Genomic DNA, 23268 nt, shown 5'->3' with positions numbered 1-23268 from the left:
GAACAAAGTAAAGTGGAAACTGAAGAGCAATGATTGCCGATCTAGATTTATTCCTCTTTTGCATATTCTAGCTGGTACAAAGGAAGATGAAAAATTGCCCTCCATAATTAATGAAAACTATTACTCGAAATGGATTTTGAAGTCAGCAAGGCAATTTCTTAGCATCAAAGACAGCTCTATCTTGGCAGAAGCTTAGTTGAATAGCAATTCACATTTCACACAAGTCTGACATCTCCAATTAATGCAGTAAGACATAAACATCTAGGGGATAGCTATCTGACAAAAGCATTTGATCTGTAGCTTGTAGGTATCATTATTCCTGTCCCATCTTTTAGAAAATGGGTTTCTGTTACTGCTAATTTTAGCAGTATAACCAATCAGAATCAGACAAATTCAGAGTAAATGATTAGGGAACTTTAAACATAAACAACTTTTGCCCTTTATGTTTGTGTTTTTGCAATCTTTTACACTGGTTCAAGACACAGTTGGCCAGAATTGAGTCCTGTCCTCAAAATCAGGTTGAAATTGTAAAATTCGTCCAGTTCAGGGAGGTGTTTCAAATTGTGTTCATTTTCTTAGGACAACAAACACTCGTGGGCATGTTTTAAAACATTTCTCATATCAAAAAGTATTTAATGTTCTAAGAAACTGACTATGTGCACCAATTAATTTTTGGCTGCATTAGTAAGACTGCATCAGGTTATCACGCTTGAATGCATCAAGGAATACTTCTTAATGGAAAAGAAAAAAAATCTCCCATATACAGCGGATTCTTATGATTTGTGAAATATTTAACTTGGTGGTTACGCCAATTAATTTTAGCACAAACTTGAAATAACAACATGATTTTAAACACATCCCGGGTACAATTTTCTGATAGAGCCCAAAAGTGGAAACTCTACCCCAATATATCCGGAGGTCTCATGCTTAACAAAGCTGGTTCAAAGTGGCACAAGTGTCCTGAATGCCTTTCATTTCAAAATTTACAGTACTTGAATAGCCAAGGGTTAAAAATAATACTGTATCCTGAAATCTGCAACAGATCAGAAAATGCCAAAAATGCAAAGCAGGCAGTATCAGCAGATACAGAAAAAATATTTTGGGTAAAATGAATCCCAACTTAAGATACATGCATTTCACATGGCAAGACATCTCCTTCTCATTCAGCAGTAACAAAAGCATATACAAATTGTTATAGCACTTACATAGAAAAAGTTCATATCAAAGGTTTATCAAATATCTTCTGTAGCTCATGCACTATCTGCCCAAAAACTTTTCTCCTTGCTATTATAATGTTTAGTCCTGTTATTTGTGTCAACAAGTACAATTGCGAACTGCACTGTCATTATTATGCTTTGTCATCTGCTGCAATGCATTTAAAGAGCCTAGCCTCTAGATGGCTGTATAGAGTGAATTTATATCAATTCTCTGCTAATTCAATTGTTATTGCTTCTTCTCATCAACTGACTATGGATAATACGACAGGTAATTCACTTAGAGAAATAGTAAAATATAGAATTATTCTGGACAGAGGAGGTAGCCTCTAGGTATTCCCTTGGGGGGGGGGGGGGGGGGGAGAAGAGGAGGAGACGAATGAAGTCAGTAGCAAGTTTAATCGCCAACAATATTGGTCAACCTGCAGACAGAAAGAGCTGGGAGGCAGATTATGGTTATTCCCCTGGCTTTCTGGCCAACTCGGAAACAACAGAAAAACACCCATGTTCTACAGTCAGCTTGATAAGGTCTGGGAAGGAAAATAAATCTATTATCCAAATCTTAGAGATGATCAAAATCAGAGTACTGAGCAGACAAATTGCTTAGCTTGTTTATAAGAGCAGTTTGGCAAGTCGTGCTCCGAGAAATATAATTAAATTGAAGTAAGGTATAATGTTATGCTGTGTGCTCACTGATTGTAAAATAGGGAGCTTACAGAAAGTAGTTGAGGCCAAAACTTTGTGTGATTTCAAGAAGAAATTAGATAGAGCTCTTGAAGCTATAGGGATCAAGGGATATGGGGGGGAAAGTGAGATTAGGGCATTGAATTTGATGATCAGCCATGATCATAATGAATGGAGGAGCAGGCTCGAAGGGCCGAATGGTCTATTCTTGCTTCTATTTTCTATGTGTGTTTCTATGAAATGATTCTCATTAGGCTGTGTCTCACAAAAACTTCATTTGACAGAAGAGCTCTGAAAGTCCTAAGTGCACATTGTAAGATTATAGTATCCAGTTCACATACACAAGCTGCAACTCTCCCATCCTACTGCACCAACTTTATAGTGCAGCGCGCTGGGAGACTGTCGCGATGGCCGACTTATTTTATTTATTATTGTCACAAGTAGGTTTACATTAACACTGCAATGATGTTACTGTGAAAATCCGCTAGTCGCCACACTCCGGCGCCTGTTCAGGTACACTGAGCATGGCCAATGCACCTAACCAGCACGCCTTTTGGGCTGTGGGAGGAAACTGGAGCACCTGGAGGAAACCCATGCAGACATGGGGAGAAGGTGTTCCGCGTAGACAGTGATCCAAGCCGGGAATCGAACACAGGTCCCTGGCACTGTGAGGGAGCAGTGCTAACCACTGTACCCCCGTGCCGCCCATTCAAATTGGGTGGGGTGCCACGGGGTTCGTGCCCCGCTAGCATCTCCCAACGCTGGATTTCCGGCAATGTCTGCTCTGCGCTGGAAATCGGCAGGGAGGCACAAAGACCATTAACATGGTCATTTTAATACAATGTGAATGTGATTAGCGGGCCCGGGACTGGAGTCTCCGGGTCTGCTAGCATCGCCTCCCCCCCCCCCCCCCCCCCCCCCCCCCACCTCCCTTCCCCACCAGAGTGGTTCACTCCAGTGGGGATTACAGTAGCTCCCCACTTTTGGGAAGCTAGCGACCCAACCCCACTGGAGTGAAGGGGGGGGGCAATTGGGGGCCCCCCAGAGGGTTGGGTGGCAGGAGGGAGGGTGTCCCCTGGACATTGGCACCCTGGCAATGCCATCCTGTGCCTCTTGGCACTGCCAGGGGGCACCTTAGCATTGTCCATCAGTCTGCTTTGGGGGGGGGAGGGGGAGATTGGGACTGCTGGAGGGGTGTTGGAGATCGGGTGGACAGGGAGAGAGGGGGGGTGCTCCGGGCTGCGCCCAGGAATGGTCGGGGGAGCCAGCGATTGAGCTGGCCAGCAATCGGGAGGCCATCAGTGCAGGGCTACTGCGCATGCGCCGATCCCGGCACTGACAGAGGCCTGCTCAGTGCGCTGATTTTAGCCTCTCCAGCCCACTGAAATCTAATGATATTCATGTTGGTGGCCTCTGCAGAACACGGAGGGCCTGATTTTACCATTTTCATTCTAAGTGCTGAATCTGGGCACAATTCAGATCCGACTTGGAAATCTGTTCTCAGGCGTCCCCCATACGCACTCAGCCTGAAAAAAAATTGCGGGTCCCATTTGCGTTGTGGGCGGGGCTTAGCGCGGCCGAAACGATCGGAGCTCTGAACTGCGCAAGCGCAGTTGGAAAAAAATTTGAAAAAGCGCGCCCGTGTCAGATCATTCCCAGGCTGCAGAAAGCGGCCCGAGGGCGACAAGCGGGAACGATGGTGCATACACGCATCACTGTCCCCCTTATCCACCCCCCGCCGCTACTCAGACTGATTGCGACCCCTGCCCACTTCCTCCCCCCCACCGATCGCTTGCAGTGTGGCAGCGGATCCACCCTGTCCCCCCTCCTCACCAGAGATCCATCCGCCCTCCACCAGTGAGCGATCGGGCCTTCCCCCCCCCCCCCCACCAGAGATACATCTTACCCACCTCCCTCCACCCCCCCCTCAGAGAACGATCTGGCCTCACTCATCTCTCCACCCCCCCCAGAGAATGGTCTGGCCTCACCCCCTCCGAGGAACATCTGACCCGCCTCCTCCTCCCTTCCCACCAGACAACGATTAGCCCTCCCCCACCCCGCCCCCAGACAACGATCGCCCCCCCCCCTCCCGACCACCAGACAACGATCGGACCCCCCCCCCAGACAACGGTCAGGCCTCCCCCCTCCCTACCACCAGACAACGATCGGACCCCCCCTCCCCCCCCAGACAACGATCGGGCCTCCCCCCCCCCACCACCAGACAATGATCGCCCCCCACTGCCCCCCCTCCAAACCGGAGAACAATCAGGCCTCCACCTACCAGACCCCTCCCCACCAGAGATACATCTGACCCGCCTCCCCCCCCCAGCCAGACAACGATCTGGCCTCACTCCCCTCCCCCCCAACCACAGAATGATCTGACCCACCTCCCCCCTACCCCCCACCACTGATCTGAGTCAGGGAGCCGTTGGAAGTACTGAACTCGCTCTTCAGCAGCTGGAGCGCTCGATTCAGACTTTTATTCAGCAGATTCATTTTGGCACGATTCCGGATCGGCGAATGTGGCAGTGAAGGGGGAAATGCTGATAAAGTTGGGCGGGCAGTTCATTAATTCAATTGAAATGCATGCAAGTGCATTTAAATCGCCATTGCGCCCGTTTTGAGGCCGAATTGGATCGCCGCCATTCCTGGGTTTCGGTAACGTGGCCATCTGCGTGGACGCAGGTGCAGATCGCGTTAATGGCCTCACACCCGACTTTAACTCGTTTCCGCGCCCGTTTATTGTAAAATAGGGCCCAGAGTGTGGGAGATTCTTCTCTGAACTCCCACTGAAAAAAACCCAGCATGAATTACTCCAGTTTTCAGGCGAATTCGACACTGAGAATTCTTTTGGGAGAATTCCACCCACAGTTCTTTGCTACAGTCTCTTGGACCATACTATTGGACAAAACTCCTGATTGTAAAGGATGCTAGATCTACTTATGCGAGAGACTGAACCAGTGAGAAGACCCAAAAGTAAATATGAAATCTGTAAAAAGTGCTAAATTAAGATATTTGCAAATTGAGAGGGGTTCAATGACTCTACAGATCACACGTCAATTAAAACACTTCGAAAGATATGAGGATTTTTGTTATGGATCTTTTGGTACCTCCTCAGTAGAGTTAAATGTGCCCAATGGAATGGAAACTATTATGGTTTGCATGTCAGGAATGAAAGTACTGGCTTGAAATTCTGAATTGAAAAGGTAATTGGAAGATAAAAGAGCATAACAGGTTAACACATGGAAAGCAAAGGAAGAATAATTCATGCACAGCCAATATAATTGCAACAAAAATACAAGTACACTAATTTAGGATTGTCAATCTACCCATGATTGATTGGAACAAAACACCAATTGAACAAAGATCTTTGGGCTATAATTGAAAAGCAATACCAACTTCTTTATTGCTTAAGCTGCCCTGGGAAAGGATATATGGTAGTCAGACAGGAGCCTGCTAGGTTGTTCAAGGACAGTCACATATTCTGCTGACAGTATAAGTTTTTTAAAAAAGGAATAAAGCAGCTGCTGAACTGTGAGAAATTAAGAAAAAAAATACATCTATATATATATCTTTCTGGCCAGCAACAGATTTGGAAAGAAAAAGGTGTAAAAAAATACCCAGACTTGCAGTGATCACAAGAAGAATCTCACTCTCCAAGGTCAGTGATCTAACAACCTTTAGATCCTGAGGTGCGCAGTCCAGAATAAGTTGGTATAGTTACATTATCTGGGAAACTGTTGTGCTTGAATGTCAAGTAAATTAGCTGGAGTGTTTAAAACCATTCTAAAATCCCAGTTGATTTCTTGACATTTGAGGCTCAAATATTTGTACATGGAAGTCAAATGATTAAGGAACAAGTTCCTCATTTTCATATATTAACTGGCTACCAGAGATACAAGTAATTTGTTGTGTTTACCCCCCTGTTTATAATAAATTTTACTGCCCTTAGTGATTTGTTCTTCTAAATCACTGGGAGTCAGTTCATTTGTAGCTATAAAGTCAACAACCTCTGTTAGTCTGTTGTTGATCCAGATACATGCAATATCAAAAGACACAAGACATGACTTAACCTTTACAGCTACATTCTTCCAGAACTCAGGAGTCCAGGTGGTTACAGTACTGAAAAAAGGTATTTGATGAATTGTGTCAGTCTTTTGGCTAGAGCAATCCATAACAAATCCCAGTGCCATGCTGCCTGCCTCCCTGCACCTTCCTTTGTTCCAAATCTTGATCTACTTTTTGCTTCAAAGATACAATGATTTCTGTCTCAGCTATTCCTGAGGCAAAGCATTTCACACCCCAACAACCCCCTTATTAAATACACTTTTCTCAACCTCTTCTGTTACCACACAAGAGGATTTAAAATTAACAACCCTCTTGACAGAAACTCCCCAACGAGAGGAAAGCCAGATACATACATGACGGTAGCATAAATAATTTAATCAGGTGTGGAACTCTTGCAAGGCAGAAGCAAATAGCCCACTTTTTAAATAAGAGTTGCTAAAAGTGTATATTTTTCAGTGCCCTTAGTGATTTGTTCTTCTAAATCACTGGGAGTCAGTTCATTTGTAGTTATAAAGTCAACAACCTCTGTTAGTCATGAATACCTGAGATTTAAATAGAGTGTTGTAAATAATTTACTGCCAAAATTGCATGGGACAAGGACAGAATTGCATTACCTAATGCAATTTTTGCGTGGAGGATACTTACACAGCTTATTTTGCAACTGGAAATTAATATAGATTTCAATTAAATTTCTGGCAACAGGCACATAACTTTGGCCTCAGCAAGTTACAGACTTATTAAAATGATCGTAAGTATCTAAAGAGTGGAGACCAATATTACCTCATGACTAATTAGAAATTATGAGATACATTCCTGATTACCTTTTGCACAGCCGCCCGTTTCTCTTGTTTAGCTTTAAACTCTGCCAGGAGTCCGCTGCCCATAACTTGGACCCCATACCAACGGCCACCTTGTGGACTGCTTTTGCTGTCCAACTTCTCTGCCTTCCCTGGATCCTCAAACACAGAATCCACAGAATCGGGTGTTTTGTGCTCCTCCAAGTGTTCTGTGCTGCCATTTTGTTCCATCTGCTTTGATTCCCTCTTAGTTAGGTCTGTGGCTGGACTCTTCATAATTCCCTTGGGTGATGATGGCTCTTCTGGAACAACTACGGTCTGCGGCCGTTCAGATTTGCTGGACCGCGATTTAATTAAATTTAGGAAACTAGTTTTTTTGGAGTCCTTCCTCTTTTTGTCATCTGAATCACCGGAATCCAGGGAATCTGAGCTCCTGAGTGACAGTCTCCTGCAACATGAAATTTCAAAAGATAATTTGTAGTTTTTTTTTTCAGGCACACGGAATCTAGAAAAAAGCTTAACCAGGTGATCTGCTGATCCAAGTCACTGATGTATCAATAAGTAGTGCTGAGTGTGTTAAGACAGAGGTGTGAATCTTTGTTCATCTGCCCATCTTCTAGCCACTGGTCAGGAAACTAGAAGCAGATCTTCTACCAACCCTGCTAATCTGTGGAATGCACTTAATGACTTAGATAGGGAGGAAAAGTAACCCAAAAACCTCTGAGCAAGCCAGGTTGCTTTGGGTGGGTTTAGGAGTCAATGTAATGTGTTCAGTAGTTCCATAATACACTTATTTTAAATTCTTCAACATTACAGTATATGACATTTAAAATATACAACTTTACAGGAAAATCAAATACTGGCCTACTCTAGTTCCAATTTAATGGACCAGAACAACAGTGTGCAGTGTGTATTATTTGTAAAACACCTGATAATGGTAGCTTTGAGAGGTGAAAGGGTAATATTTCTGAGTACGGCTAGATGTATGAACAGTTGGGTGAATTGCACTGTGTGATGAATTCAGAGTTATTTTACATTGTCATCTTGATGATGTGCATTAATTTTAGAAACTATAACTATCAGCACGGGGGGGATGGTACCAAAGAACAAAGCGCTAATTTATCAATTTGGGTTAACATCTTCCTCATCTGTCAAATCTTATCTTTCACATCCTGGAATGAGTTTGCATTGATAAAACCTCAGAAATATGCTGTAATTTCATCATGGAAAAGTGCATGGAAGATTGCATACTCTCAACATAATGGTCCTCCGTTACCCTTATTTGGGTTGTAATATTATTCTGATGCTAGCCATGAATTACTGGGGAAAATGCAGTTTTCAGTTACAAATGAATACTCCAGATATTGTGGGGGGGTTGGGGTGGTGTTGGGAAAGACAATGACGAGACAGAGTACAGGAATGAGACAAAGAATCTGGTGACGACAATAATCTCTCCCTCAATGTCAACAAAACGAAGGAGATTGTCATCGACTTCAGGAAGTGTAGTGGAGAACATGGCTCTGTCTACATCTACGGGGACGATGTAGCAATGGTCCAGAGCTTCAAGTTTTTAGGTCCAGATCACCAACAACCTGTCCTGGTCCCCCCCATGCCGACACTATAGTTAAGAAAGCCCACCAACGCCTCTACTTTCTCAGAACACTAAGGAAATTTGGTATGTCAGCTACAACTCTCACCAACTTTTACAGATGCACCAAAGAAAGCATGTTTTCTGGTTGTATCACAGCTTGGTATGGCTCCTGCTCTGCCCAAGACTGCAAGAAACTACAAAAGGTTGTGAATGTAGCCCAATCTATCACGCAAACCAGCCTCCCATCCATTGACTCGGTCTACACTTCCTGCTGCCTCGGCAAAGCAGCCACCAGAATTAAGGACCCCATGCACCCCAGACATTCTCTCTTCCACCTTCTTCCGTCGGGAAAAAGATACAAAAGTCTGAGGTCATGTACAACCGACTCAAGAACAGCTTCTTCCCTGCTGCCATCAGACTTTTGAATGGACCTACCTCGCATTAAGTTGATCTTTCTCTACACCCTAGCTATGACTGTAACACTACATTCTGCACTCTCTTGTTTCCTTCTCTATGAACAGTATGCTTTGTCTGTATAGCACCCAAGAAACAATACTTTTTACTGTATGTTAATACATGTGACAATAATAAATCAAATCAAATATGGGGGGGATGATACAGCAGGGAGGCCCCCTAAGTATATGTTGATGTATTATTAATAATAGGGTGGTGGGAGGCAGGGGACAATTGAGCTGGGAAATACTGTTGGGACTCCCCCTCAATTCTCTGCCCTTGTCACCATTCCCAACCACCGAAAAATCTCCTCCAAATGTTTGGTAAAAGCATGAAAGTTATTCCAAGTAGCTGCCTTGCGGAGTACTTATATTGTTTACACATTGGTTCAAAGAAAAGCTCCAACTTTCCTTGCTAGTGCCCAATCAGATAAAGGCCAATCTAAGTGGAATTCTACAATCTCGGTTTTGGTTATTTTTTTGACCAATGAGTCAATGTTAAGTTTCATAACTAAATAAACTAATAACTAATATTTTTACAGTGCTATTAACATAGCAGTCACTGGGTCAAAATCCTGGAATTCCCTCCCTAACGGCATCATGGGTCAACTCACAGAACTGGACTGCAGCGATTCAAGAAGACAGCTCACCACCACCTTCTCAAGGACAAATAGGGATGGGCAATAAATGCTGGCCAGCCAACAATGCCCATGTCCCATGAATGAATTAAAAAAAAATGTCCCACAGCACTTCACAGGAGCATCATAAAACAAATCATGACACTAAGCCACATAAGAAGATATGAGATCACATGGCCAAATGTTTGGTTTTAAGGAATGTCTTAAAGGAGCAAAGCGAGATAGAGGGGCAGAGAGGTGTAGGAAGGATATTCCAGAGTTTGGGACCTAGGCAACTAAAGGTGTAGCACAAGAGGAAGCACAAGAGGCCAGAATTAAAGGAACACAGATCTTGAAGGAGATTACCGAGATAGAGAGGGGTGAGGATTTTAAAATCAAGATGCTTTTGACCAGAAGCCAATGAAGGAAAAATTATGTCACTATGAAATATCGTATGGAGAAAGGCCAGAGATCTATATTTCAAAAATATTTCCTTTCCAGGGAAGAGGCTGCAGGATCCTGGGAGAACTTCAGCATTATTTCCTGTAACAGGTGAAACTTTGATACAATATTTTGGAAATATGGCAGATGCAATCTTATGAACATCATATCGGAATCCTTACGAAAGGAAGATCTATTTACATCATCACGTTTTACTCCAATTTATTGCAGATGTTGGAATCATGCACTGAATGGCAATCAGGATCAACAGATAGGAACATGGGCCGGAATTTTCCCAAAATCAGGCAGAGTATCAGGTTCTGATGTGTATCTCTCCCGATGCACAACCAAGTTTTCACTCCAGTGCACAGAGAATCTAGGGATGTGGTTTGGGCCGTCACTCTGGAGGACCCTCCCACAAGCATTGGGGCATCCCGCCCCTGCCGAACAAGCACTGGGGCATCCCTCTCAAAGGCATCACCTCCCCCACTTCACAGACACCGGGGCACCCCTGAGGGCCTGTCCCTGGCAGTGCCAGGACACTGCCCAGCCATGTCCTCATCACCCAGGGTGCCCACAGTGTGGTCATCATAATTGGTTTTGGTTTTTGAAAGCCAGTAGTGGTTTGCACTGGCCTGATGTCACGCCAGATGGGTGGGATGATACGGCGAGGGTGGAAATAGTGGCATTAAGTATTGTAATTTATTATAATATATGCAAATAAGGTCCGCACTCTTGCTAGGCGTGAACTTGATCGCAGCATTGGAGGGGGGTGGGGAAGATACCAAACTGAGATCTCACTGGCACAAATCCCATTTTGGGCCTCTTGCGAGAATTAATGGCTGTTATGGAATGTGCGCCCGTGACTGGAGTGCTTCTACATCGCGGCCTTCAACTTCTTTATCTTTGGGCAACCAAAAAGAGAAAAGCGCAATTTTGCAGTTATCATTGTTGGACCTGGTGACAAAAGGGGAGCTTTGATTTATTGCAGCAGCATCTGTCTTACAATCTGGGTAACCTTTCACAGGCCTCGCCCAGCTAGCAACACCCCTGTCCTGTGAAATAATTTTTTAACAAATCCACATATTGCCATTTGTCAAGACAGATCTGCCATGAAGGCAGAGCCCGGAAGGTGGTGGTGGTGGTGGGGTGGAGCGGAGTGTGTGTGTGTGTGGGGGGCGGAGTGTGCGTGTGTGTGGGGGGCGGAGTGTGCGTGTGTGGGACGGAGTGTGCGTGTGTGTGTGGGGCGGAGTGTGCGTGTGTGTGTGGGGCGGAGTGTGCGTGTGTGTGTGTGGGGCGGAGTGTGCGTGTGTGTGTGGGGCGGAGTGTGTGTGTGTGTGGGGTGGGGCAGAGTGTGTGTGTGTGTGGGGGGCGGAGTGTGTGTGTGTGTGTGGGGTGGGGCGGAGTGTGTGTGTGTGTGTGTGGGGCGGAGTGTGTGTGGGGTGGGGCGGAGTGTGTGTGTGTGTGGGGTGGGGCGGAGTGTGTGTGTGTGTGGGGCGGAGTGTGTGTGTGTGTGGGGCGGAGTGTGTGTGTGTGTGTGGGGTGGGGTGGAGTGTGTGTGTGTGGGGCGGAGTGTGTGGGGGGCGGAGTGTGTGTGTATGTGTGGGGCGGAGTGTGCGTGTGGGGCGGAGTGCGCGTGTGGGGCGGAGTGCGTGTGTGTGTGTGGGGCGGAGTGTGTGTGGGACGGAGTGTGCGTGTGTGGGGCGGAGTGTGTGCGTATGTGTGGGGCGGAGTGTGTGTGGGGCGGAGTGTGCGTGTGTCTGTGGGGCGGAGTGTGCGTGTGTGGGACGGAGTGTGTGTGTGTGCGTGGGGCGGAGTGTGCGTGGGGCGGAGTGTGCGTGTGTGTGGGGGGCGGAGTGTGCGTGTGTGGGGGGGGCGGAGTGTGCGTGTGTGTGGGGGGCGGAGTGTGCGTGTGTGTGGGGGGCGGAGTGTGCGTGTGTGTGGGGGGCGGAGTGTGCGTGTGTGTGGGGGGCGGAGTGTGCGTGTGTGTGGGGGGCGGAGTGTGCGTGTGCGTGGGGGGCGGAGTGTGCGTGTGTGTGTGTGGGACGGAGTGCGTGTGTGTGTGGGACGGAGTGTGTGTGTGTGTGTGTGGGGGACGGAGTGTGCGTGTGTGTGTGTGGGACGGAGTGTGCGTGTGTATGTGTGGGGCGGAGTGTGTGTGCGTATGTGTGGGGCGGAGTGTGTGTGTGTGTGTGTGGGACGGAGTGTGCGTGTGTGTGTGTGGGGCGGAGTGTGTGCGTATGTGTGGGGCGGAGTGTGTGTGTGTGGGGCGGAGTGTGTGTGTGTGTGACGGAGTGTGCGTGTGTGTGCGGGACGGAGTGTGTGTGTGTGTGGGGCGGACTGTGTGTGTGTGTGGGGTGGGGCGGAGTGTGTGTGTGTGTGGGGCGGAGTGTGTGTGTGTGTGGGGCGGAGTGTGTGTGTGTGTGTGTGTGGGGGACGGAGTGTGTGTGTGTGTGTGTGGCGGAGTGTGTGTGTGTGGGGGGTGGGGCGGAGTGTGTGTGTGTGTGGGGCGGAGTGTGTGTGTGTGTGTGTGTGTGGGGCGGAGTGTGTGTGTATGTGTGGGGTGGGGCGGAGTGTGTGTGCATGTGTGGGGTGGGGCGGAGTGTGTGTGCGCGCGTGCGTGGGGCAGGCGGTTTGTGTGTGCGTGGGGGGCGGGTGGGGTATGTGTGTGTGTGTGGGGCAGGGCGGAGTGTGTGTGGGGGCGCACACGGGGTCGGGGGAGCGTGCGGGGGCGCGTGCAGGGCACGCGGCAGTCGCGCGTGTGCGTGTACCAGAATTGGCATTGTCTCTCATTTTGAGGACTGATATCATTCAATATTGGCTTACGTTAATGACTTGAGACCAATTAAAATTTGGTGTCAAAATGACTGTTGTGTGGCATGGGTTGGGGCCAAGCTGCCAATTTTTGGAAAAAGCAGCCTGATCGAGAAATATTCTGCAGATCAGGTAAAGAAACATAAGTCACCTGAGGTTGTAATCTAAGACCTTCCATTGGGACGGAATGATTTGTACATGTTTCTTCGATCAGGTTTACAACTTATAATTGTATAATTGAGAATAAAAGTGTGGCAATTGATCAAATTAATTCAATTTACATCTTAATTCATCACTTTCAACTCTGATTGGTCTTGCATCAATTTACGTAACAAACATAAAAACTTACTTTGAATCCATTCGTGTTACCTTCTTGGTAAAAAATTCATCCACTCCCTCATCAATTCTACTCATAAGGCCATTCTGTTCACCTTCCTGGGACTCTGCTGCGGAAAGCTGAGAGAGAAAATTATCGTTTTATTTTTAGTTCAGCAATATAAACCATATGGAAGCCACTTTTCGAAACAGATTATGTTTACATAAATCCAGTTGCAAAAAATTCGGCCAGTCATTCAGAAGGCTCAGGGTCAGACATCTGTAAACCCAACTCCTGTCCAGGGACGTGTTTGGTCAGTTCTTGGACAAAGTTGCTGAATAGGACTCCCTCATTGAGTAAGCACCGTGTCGTAAGGAACCTATAAATAATAACGTGAGTCGATTGCTCCACTAAGTGTAGGAGGGATGGAACTGTCCCAGAAAAAAAGGTATTATTTAAGAAGAACAAAATTAAATGCCGAGTACATATTGCAGATACTTGATACATCCTTTCCTGCTCTTAGAATATGGTTCAATTTCTGTGCACAAATTACAACTCTGTATTCCATCTGGAATAATCTTTGTCAAAGATTCACACCAATCTGTGAGCATGGATCAGATGATCTTGACAAACACACCACATTGCAAGGTTTTAGTACTGAACCACAGTTTAACCCTCCAACCAAAGGACAGGAACATAAAATTTAGAAATAGAGACAACAAACAACTTCAAGCTTCATCAAGTGACAGATAACTGAAGGGCAGAGTGTGAAGCTTTGCATCTGTAGATTAAGCAATCGTCACAGAAGACTAAACCAATGGCAATTTATCAAACAGTCTTAGTCATTTGTTAAGCCTGCACATAGATGTGAGGCCCAAAGCAGCACAAATCTGGCAGGGGAAAGCTATGATGATCCAAGTACTTGTTGCCTAGGTCCACTGTTGTGCTATTCAGCATGAAAAGGCTGGTGAGTGCATGCCTTGCACTGGCTGCCTTGCAGACAGTGTCACAGTAGCACTTTACATACTGGTCGATGTGGCTGTTCCACTGCAAGTGAAAACTTACATTTATGATTCCAGTATCTCTAGCTCATGAGATAAATGAAAGTCAGATACAGCTTTGTGGAAAGTGATGAATAAGTTCTAATTGCTTGCATTATGGGGATTCCAAAGAACATAAGGCACATCTGCTATTGAAATGTAAAGCTCACAAATGTGCATGTTGCTATCAGAGCAGGCTGCAGTTCTGGATGGAAACATAGCGAGCTTATCACAAAACAAAAATCAGAGATTTCAATCAGTCGGGCATTTAGCTCAAGAATCAAGTTCCAATTAGCTGACTGACAAAAGGCATGGCCTTCCCCAAGGCCCTTTTTAATTGGATGGGCAGATTCTGAACTTACTGTCAGCAGCAGATGATGGATTCCAATTGGTGCCATAGGAACTGTGCAATTTGGGTAACAGATTACGAGGAAGCCAGGACACCCTATTTTCATGAGTGATAATATTAATCCTGACACGTTGGGGCCAGATTTTCCTGCCGGCAGGATCTTTCAATCTTGCTGATGGCACAGCCCCGCTGTGGATTTCCTGGCGACATGTGGTGGATTCAATGGGAAACTCCATTGACAGTGACGGGCCTGGAAGATCCTGCCACCGGCCAACACACTGGCGAGCTACCTCCTGTTGCTGAGAAACATGCTGTGGGGGAAGGGAAAATCCTGCCCTCTGTAAACTATTTCTCAATTAGAATAACAAACTTCTGAAATGCAGGAATGGTTAGTTACTGAAGAAAGCCTGTCTATGTTCTATATCTTGGTTTCAGATGAAGGTCGGCACAACATCGTGGGCCGAAGGGCCTGTTCTGTGCTGTAATGTTCTATGTTCTATGTTTGTTACAATATTTCTTTCTCCATATATGCAAATGGCAAGAGAGCAAGAGAAAGAGCACTAGACTGTAGGTCCTGGGCTAACCCTGAGCGTTATGAGTAACACGCCAAGGGTGACTATTGTTTGCATCCCCAAAAGAGCTTGGTACAAAAAAGTAGATGAACTCCAGGAGTCCAGGGCAGCACGGTGGCACAGTGGTTAGCACTGCTGCCTCACAGTGCCAGGGACCCGGGTTCAATTCCGGTCTTGGGTCGCCGTCTGTGTGGGGTTTGCACATTCTCCCCGTGTCTGTGTGGGTTTCCTCTGGGCGCTCTGGTTTCCTCCCACAGTCCAAAGATGTGCAGGTCAGGTTGATTGGCCATGCTAAATTGACCCTAGTGTCAGGGGGATTAGCAGGGTAAATATGTGGAGTTACGGGAATAGGGCATGGGTGGGATTATGGTCGGTGCAGACTTGATGGGCCAAATGGCCTCCTTCTGCACTGTAGAGATTCTATGATTCTAAACAGAAAAATCAAGGCTGACACGCCAGTGAAGTATTGAATGTCATTGAGGTGTCACCTTTTGAATGTGATGTTAAACTGAAGGCCCATTTGCCCTCATGTCACTAGTCAAAGAAGCGCAGGGAGTTATCCCTTGTGTATTGGCCAATTATTATACCTCAACCAACATCACAAAAGATTATCACAATGGTATTTGAGGGAGCTTGCTGAGTGCAATTTGGCTGTTGGGGGTTCCTGCATTTCAGTATTCAATACTCTTCAAAAGTACTTAATTGACTGTAAAGTGCTTCAAGATTAAAAGTGGCCATGAAAAGCATTATATAAATGTAAGTTTTGATGAAAGTGAGGCATGAAATTCTTGTTCCAGTAAACCATCTGATGATATTATTCAAGTGGTACTTGAAATAGCATTTGCCAGAATCTTTTTCTAACATACTGGATGAGAAATTGGCTTTTCTAGCACCCATTAAGTTATATGGTTTTTTAAGGTCAGTGGAAACTCCAGCTTACTTTTCTCACAGCATTAATAAAAACAGAAATCTTTAAGATCTAAATGGTAACTACTGATGAAGATGAATTATGATACATTTCTACAAGGTACAGAGAATAAGCCAATTCTTTACGGATGCTACTACCACACGTCAATGGAAGGTCTCATTCTGTACAGTTAAAATTGTTCTCCCTAGACATAAAGAATCTTGAATCATACTGAACTATTTCTCAGTTAATAAAAATATTGATAATATACACTCTTATTAATGACCACATGAAAAGAGTTGCACTGTGTAGACATTGGACACAACTATTATGGTACTAATCATTATAGATTGAATAAACAAGAAATAAAATAGAAAATACAGTGGAATAGAATTAAGCAAAGATATATTGAGTACAAAAGACTTACAGCTGTCTTGCTTGGTGGTAACTTTTTGTTCCTCTTGGGTCTAGATTTTGTATAGTGCTCCAGTTTCTTTACCTCTTCTGAGGGTAGTTCGGTCATCATACTGCTGGGCCGTGATGACCTTTCTTGCTTGCTGTAAATACTTAAAGCAGGAGCTGACTCATCGAAATGGACTGGGATCTCCTCCAGAGCCTTATCTAGGTCAAATTCCATCTCTACACAAAAAAATGGAATATTGGGATTCCCAAATATTTAAGAGGAATAGTGAACAATCACCATCAATAGCAATGCCCTATTAGCAATCAATCTATCATAAAATGAGTAATTAAACATCAACAGAAAAGTAAACGTTGATTAACAAATCAGTACTATGGCAGCAGTATGTGCAATCTACAAGATACGCTGCAGCAACTCACCAAGGCTCCGTCCAAACCCGCAACCTCTACCACCTAGAAGGACAAGGGCAACAGATGCAAGTTCTCCTCCAAGCCACACACCATCCTAACTGAGGACCGACCATAACACCAAGGTGCAGGCGACCATTCAAATGGATAGGATGAAAAGGAGTGTGGTGGAGATGAAGGCACTATACAATCAGGGGAAGACACTGTTCTCTGCAGCTTTGATTGGGAATTCTCAAGCTTATGTTGTCTGTCTGATATCAGGGTTAAAGACATCTCCTCACAGCTGGAGAAGAACTTGACGTTGGAGAGGGAGGGGAAGGATCTCCTCGTCATAGTCCATGTCGGTATCAAACAAGGTATGGAGATCTGGGAATGATATTTTGCTTTAAGAGTTTGGGGAGCTTGGAACAAAGTTAAAAAGCAGAATGTCAAAATTAATAATCTTCGGACTGTTAACTGAGCCATTTGTCAATTTGCAGAGGGATAGAGAGATTAGATGGTCAAGTGCATGGCTGAAGGAGTGGCATTGGAGACCAGGGTTTTGCTACATGGTCAGTGGTGCCAGTACGGGGTAAAGGAGGAGCAGCTCCATTAGGAGGGGCTTCATTTAAATTGGGCTGGCCGGGAAAATAACCAGGGCTTTAACCAATGAAAAGGGGAATGGGAGTAAATTCAAAAGCAGCAAAAGAAATGTCTAGAGCAGAGTGGTATTTTGGGGTGGCACGATGGCACAGTGGTTAGCACTGCTGCCTCACAGTGCCAGGGAGCCGGGTTCAATTCTGGCCTCAGATCACTGTCGGTGTGGAGTTTGCATGTTCTCCTCGTGTCTGTGTGGGTTTCCTTTGGGGTGCTGCGGTTTCCTCCCACAGTCCAAAGATGTGCAGGTTAGGTTGACTGGCCATGCTAAATTACCCCTTCATGTCAGGGGACTACAGGGCAAATACATGTGGTTACAGGGATAGGGCCTGGGTGGGATTGTTGTCAGTGCAAACTCGATGGGCCAAATGGCCTCCTTCCTTCTGCATGGTAGAGATTCTATGATTCCAAAAATAAGCAGAGTGCGTCAGGAAGGGACAGTGAAAATAATAAAGGCAATAAATGGGGTATTTGTGGCTACAGTGATTTCAGGGAAAATTGGGGGAAAAAAATCAAAATTAAAGGCATTGGGGGCGATTGTCACATCCTGCTGCACTACAAAAGCAGTGCAGTGGGCTGAGAGACTTGAGCCTAGGCTGTTTCGCGGGAGTGCTTCACTCCAGCAGGATTTAATATAGCTCTCCACTTGCGAGGAGCTGGTGGTTTGACCTGGCTGGAGTGAAGGGAGGCCATCTGCCCCCAGAGGGTCGGATGTCAGGGAGGATGGGTGGGGGGGGGGGGGGGGGGGGGGGGGCATCACTACCTTGGCAGTGCCAGCCAGGGGCACTGCCCAAGGGGCAAAGTGCTAATGTCCAGGGGCCGTCTGACATCAGACAGTGCCAAGGGGGCAGTGCATCTGGGAGTGGCGATCAGTGGAGGTGGGGGGGTCTCGCTGCCACTCTGCATTTGGGCTGAGTGACAGAGGGAGGGGGGCCGCCGATCGGGGCTGGCCATTGTGGTAGGGGGTCAACCTGCGGGGGATGTTGGGGCTGCTGGTGGGGGGGCGCTGCCAGATCGACGGATGCGCAGTGGCCCACTCAACGCTATACTGCTGGCCCCTCCAGTGGGAATAGACCCTTTCCACTGATTTTTAACGTGATTCGCGCTGAGGCATTCTGCAGTGCACAGTGTGGGAGAGATTCATTTTGAAACTCCCGCTGAAAAAAACAGCGTGATTTACTCTGGTTTTTAAGGAAAAATTCAACACTTAGAATTTTTGGGGGGAGAATTGCCCTTATTATATTCAAATGTGCGAATCTTTTGCATCCAATTAGATGAATGACAGATAGAAATGAATAGGCTTGATCTAAAAGTCATTAAAGAGATGATAATTCGGGATGGGACAAAGAGAGTTCAACGGTAGGATCTTATCTCAGAAGATCACGAAGTTTGGGTGAAGCTAAAAGACAGCAATGGGCAGAAAAGATTGCCGGGAGTTGTTTATAGACTCCCTAACAGTATTTAGAGAGACCAGAAAACTTTAAATCAGGAAATTCAAGATCCCTGTAATAAGGATAATGTGAGTAATCATGGGGGCCTTTAAACTTCATGTAGACTGGAGAAACTAGGTTTACAGTAACAATGTGAAGGGCAAGTTCATGGAATGGATACAAGATGGTTTTCTAGATCAGTATGTCAAGGCACCATCTTGGGAACAGGCAATTTTGAGTCTATATTGTGCAATGAGAATAGTTTAATTAATAATCTTGTAGTAAAGTAGCTTCTCGGAAAAAGTGACTATGATATGATAATTTTATACTGAATTTAGGATCTTAAATCCAAACGAGGGGCAAGCTGGCTAAGGTAGACTACAAAACTACTGTAAAAGATATAATGATAGACAAACAATGGCCAGAATTTAATACATAATTTGCAATAAATATACAATACTTTAAGACACAAGAAGCCCATAAAAATAGTTAACCAGAAAAATATTAGTGTATGTGATAATTCCCAGGACCTCCATGGAGAATCCTTAATTGACCTCCCTGTGGACTTGTGGAATACGGGTTCCCATGGTAACAGGTAATCGCCTACCCAGGTGGAACTTGTTACCCGAGCCCTTGATAAGGCAGACTTCAGAACAGGTCTGCAGACCAATCGCTCCGGACGGGACTTATGTATGTGCACCACAGGATTGCGGTTTTACTTTATAATTTACAATAAACGTTGCTCCTTTCCAGTCAACTTTCTGAGCTATTACAGATATTAAGAGGCATAAAAACAGAACGTAAATATTTCTATAAGCATGTAAAAAGGGAGACATTAGTGAAAGTGAATGTGGGTCCATTAAAGTCAGAGACAGGTAAAATGGGGAAGAAGAAAATGGCAGAGACATTAAACAAATGTTTTGTATCTTCCTTCATCATCAAAAATGCAAAAAACAAATCCTGGAAATAATAGGAAACCAAGGGAATGAGCAAATGAAAGACATCAGTATAAGTAAAGGAATAGTACGAGAGGAAGTAATGGAATTAAGTGGCGGTAAATCATCTGGCCCTATCAACCTGCATCCTACAGTTTTAAAAGATGTAGCTGTAGAGATATTGGATGCAATGGTTTGATTTTCCAGGATTCCTTAGATTCCAGAACAGTTCCAAAGGATTGTAAAATAGCATACATTCAGAAATACAATTACTTAATAAAGGAGAAAGAGAGAAAAAGAGGAACTATGTCAGTTAGACCAACATTAGCAGTCGGCAAAATTCCAGAATCTATCATTAAGGACATGGTAACAAAGCACTTGGAAAATTATAGTACGATTAAGTCAGGTCAACATGAAGTTTTGAAAGAGAAATTATGTTTAGCAAATCTGTTAAGAATTTCTGAAGAGACAAGACATGCTGTTGAAGCTTTTCAACTTGAACTCAGCAGGTTAGACGCACGAGTACCAATTTAAATGGAAGCAATAATTCATGCTGTATGAAAAAAGGATGTTGATTGGTTGATCAGTCAGCTCTGATTGGTTGAGACATTGTCATGGAGAATGCACCAGGGAACTATTTATCCTCATGCTTTTGAACAAGATATGCCTGAACATGCTCTTTTTGCTTGAAGATTACCGAGCCCTATATATGAAAATATGCAGCTTCCAGCAACATTGCAAGTCCGAATGATAATTTAAAATTGACTGTCAGTATAATTCTTAGCACACGATTGTTTAGCAAGTGCTGCCCATCACAATCACATCTAACATACATTTAGTTCAAGGTTTTGCACGCACGGGCTGGTTCCGAGCATTGAAAACCATGTCCACATGACTCATTTCTGTGGTGGGGAGAACGTCATTTTGGCTTGACGGCACCATCCATTTGGCGCAAAATACCATTCGTGCATGAAACTACCAGGGCCTCCAGCAAGCTCATAAATAGGACTGGAGCCGTTTGCTCATCTTGCAAGCTTTAGTCCAAAATAGGGCACATCAAAGCGATCCTGCAGGATAATAGCTACCCTGATCAGATTATTGCTGGACTTTTGCCATGCATACTCATAAATGGACCTAAGGCTGCCATTATCAGACTTGAAGGGTGCCCTGTCTACTCAGAGTACCCCGAGTCTCAAAATTTGAGCACAGGTCAATATGGTCACTTCACATTGCTACTATACTGTGGCAATGTGATTGGTATTTTCCATTAACGTGATATGGCTGTTATGTCAGATACCTCACAATGAGTAAAGTGGAATATGAATTTCAGTGTTGTGTGATGCCAAGAACATCCCAACAACCTTTGGATCATATCAAACAGCATGTCTCTGCGGCTGTTCATAATATGGAGATGCCGGTGTTGGACTGGGGTAAACACAGTAAGAAGTTTAACAACACCAGGTTAAAGTCCAACAGGTTTATTTGGTAGCAAAAGCCACACAAGCTTTCGGAGCTCTAAGCCCCTTTGTGTGTGCAAAACTCAAAACATAATGGCAATTGAGCACTCTTGCTGCTAAACAACCTCGAGTAAACTAAGAACTACACTGACAACCAATTTAAGATGATCAGTTGGGCTTACAATGTAGTTGACATATGCTTGCCAGAAGCTACAACTAATCATTTGCAGGCCCCTTTGCTTTGCAAGCAGAAAGAATATGTTCAGGCATTGTGCCTTTCTAAATTAATTTAACTAAAACATAGGGAACAATTAGTCTGTGATGCATTCTCCATGGCAATGGCTAGACTACTCAGAGCTGACTGGCTCAACTCATGCAGCATAAATTGTTGCTTCCTTTGAAATTTGGTATTCTTGCATTTGCCCTAATGAATGCAAGACTTAGGAATACTCAGGTTTTGTACTACCAAGCAACAACATGTTAAGAGTTTTTTGAGCGTGCAATTAGTGGGTTGGATAAGGGGAAAATCAATGGATGTAGTGTATTGGATTTTCAAGAGACATTGTGCCACACAAGAAGTTATTATACAAAACTAGGATTCGTGTGATATCTGAAGGGATTAAAGATTGGTTAATGGAAAGAAAACAGCGAATAGGAATAAATGGGACGAATAAATGGGACAATTTTGGGTTGGTAGTCTTTAACAAGTGGGGTATCACAAGGATCAGTACTTTGGCCTCAGCTACTTACAATCTATGTTAGCATATATGTTTGCTAACAGTACAAAATTAGACAGGAAAGTAAGCAATGAGGAGAACATAAAGAGTTGCAAAGGGACACATTCAGGTTTGGAGAGTGAGCACATGGAATACAATGTAGTACAATTGATAGGAGGGACCTGGAAGACCTTTTACATAAATCACAGGAAGTTTAAATATAGGTACAGCAAGCAATTAGGAAGGCAAATGTTATATTAACTTTTGTTGCAAAGAGATTGGAATATAAGAGTAAGGAAGTCTTAGTACAATTATCCAGTGCATCGGTGAGAGCACACCTGGGTTAGTGTGTGCCATTTTGATCTTTTCCCCTAGTGAAGAACGTGCTTGCCCCAGAGGGAATGCAATGAATGTTCACTAGACTGATTCCTGGGATGATGGGATTGTCCCAAGAGGAAGGGTTGAATAGACAGGGCTTATATTCCATGGAGTTTCAAAGAATGATTAGTGATCCAATTAAGTCTGCAAAATTCTTAAGGGGCTTGGTAGGATAGATGCTGACGATGTGTTGCCCCTGACTGGAGAATCTAGAACATATAGAGTCACATTCTCAGAATAAAGGTCAGTCATTTAGGCTTGAGATGACGAGCAATTTCTTTGTGCAAAAGGTTGTGAATTTTTGGAATTCTCTACCCCAGGGAGCCCTGAATGCTCAACTGTTCAGTATACTCAAGACAAAGGTTGATTAATTTTTGGCTACTATGGAATAGTGAGAAAAGGTGGAGTTGAAATAGGTTAGTCATTATTTTCATATAACCCCTACAGTGCAGGAGGCCATTCGGCCCATCGAGTCTGCACTAATTCCCCGATAGAGCATCTTACCCACACCCACCACCCCCCCCCCCGCCCTATCCCCATACCTCTGCATTTACCCTGCTAATCCCCCTAACCTACACATCTTTGGAAGGTGGGAGGAAACCGGAGCACCCGGAGGAAACCCACACAGACACAGGAAGAACATGCAAACTCCACACAATCACCCAAGGCCGGAATTGTACCCAGGTCCCTGGACTTATGAGGCAGCAGTGCTAACTCCTGTGCCACCATGCCGCCATTTTCTTGGATTACAAAGTAGGCTCAAAGGGCCAAATACTCCAGCTTCTATTCCTTATGTACACATAAACATCATTGTAGGCTCTTGAAACACATTTGAACTTGCTTTGGACATAGGTTACAGTTCTTTTGAAGGAGGGAAAGGGATAAATGAAGGGAGAACACACACATGCATGCATGAGAAACAGAAACTCCAAGTCAAGAGAGCTGAAAGCCAAGTGGGCAGAGATTTCAAAATGTAGTTTGGCTACAGGAGGAAGATCACATCTTAAGATAAGCAAGTGGTGATAC

At 44.9% G+C, this 23268-nt stretch overlaps 1 protein-coding gene across 5 annotated transcripts in view; it reads right to left on the bottom strand.

The window, feature by feature from the left end:
- The window catches only part of LOC144511333 (F-actin-uncapping protein LRRC16A-like), a 380857-nt gene that overhangs the window by 27514 nt on the left and 330075 nt on the right, over positions 1–23268 (bottom strand). For all 5 annotated transcript variants that reach the window (XM_078241629.1, XM_078241637.1, XM_078241604.1 and 2 more), the window contains 3 exons: positions 16290–16501; positions 13028–13134; positions 6788–7211 (listed from right to left, as the gene is read on the bottom strand). In XM_078241629.1, coding sequence (XP_078097755.1) covers positions 6788–7211; positions 13028–13134; positions 16290–16501 — 743 coding nt within the window. The remainder of the gene's footprint in view (positions 1–6787; positions 7212–13027; positions 13135–16289; positions 16502–23268) is intronic.

The sequence above is a fragment of the Mustelus asterias genome, chromosome 2 (assembly GCF_964213995.1).
Source record: "Mustelus asterias chromosome 2, sMusAst1.hap1.1, whole genome shotgun sequence".
Classification (NCBI taxonomy): Eukaryota; Metazoa; Chordata; class Chondrichthyes; order Carcharhiniformes; family Triakidae; genus Mustelus; species Mustelus asterias.
This window is presented reverse-complemented; position numbering and strand designations above follow the sequence as displayed.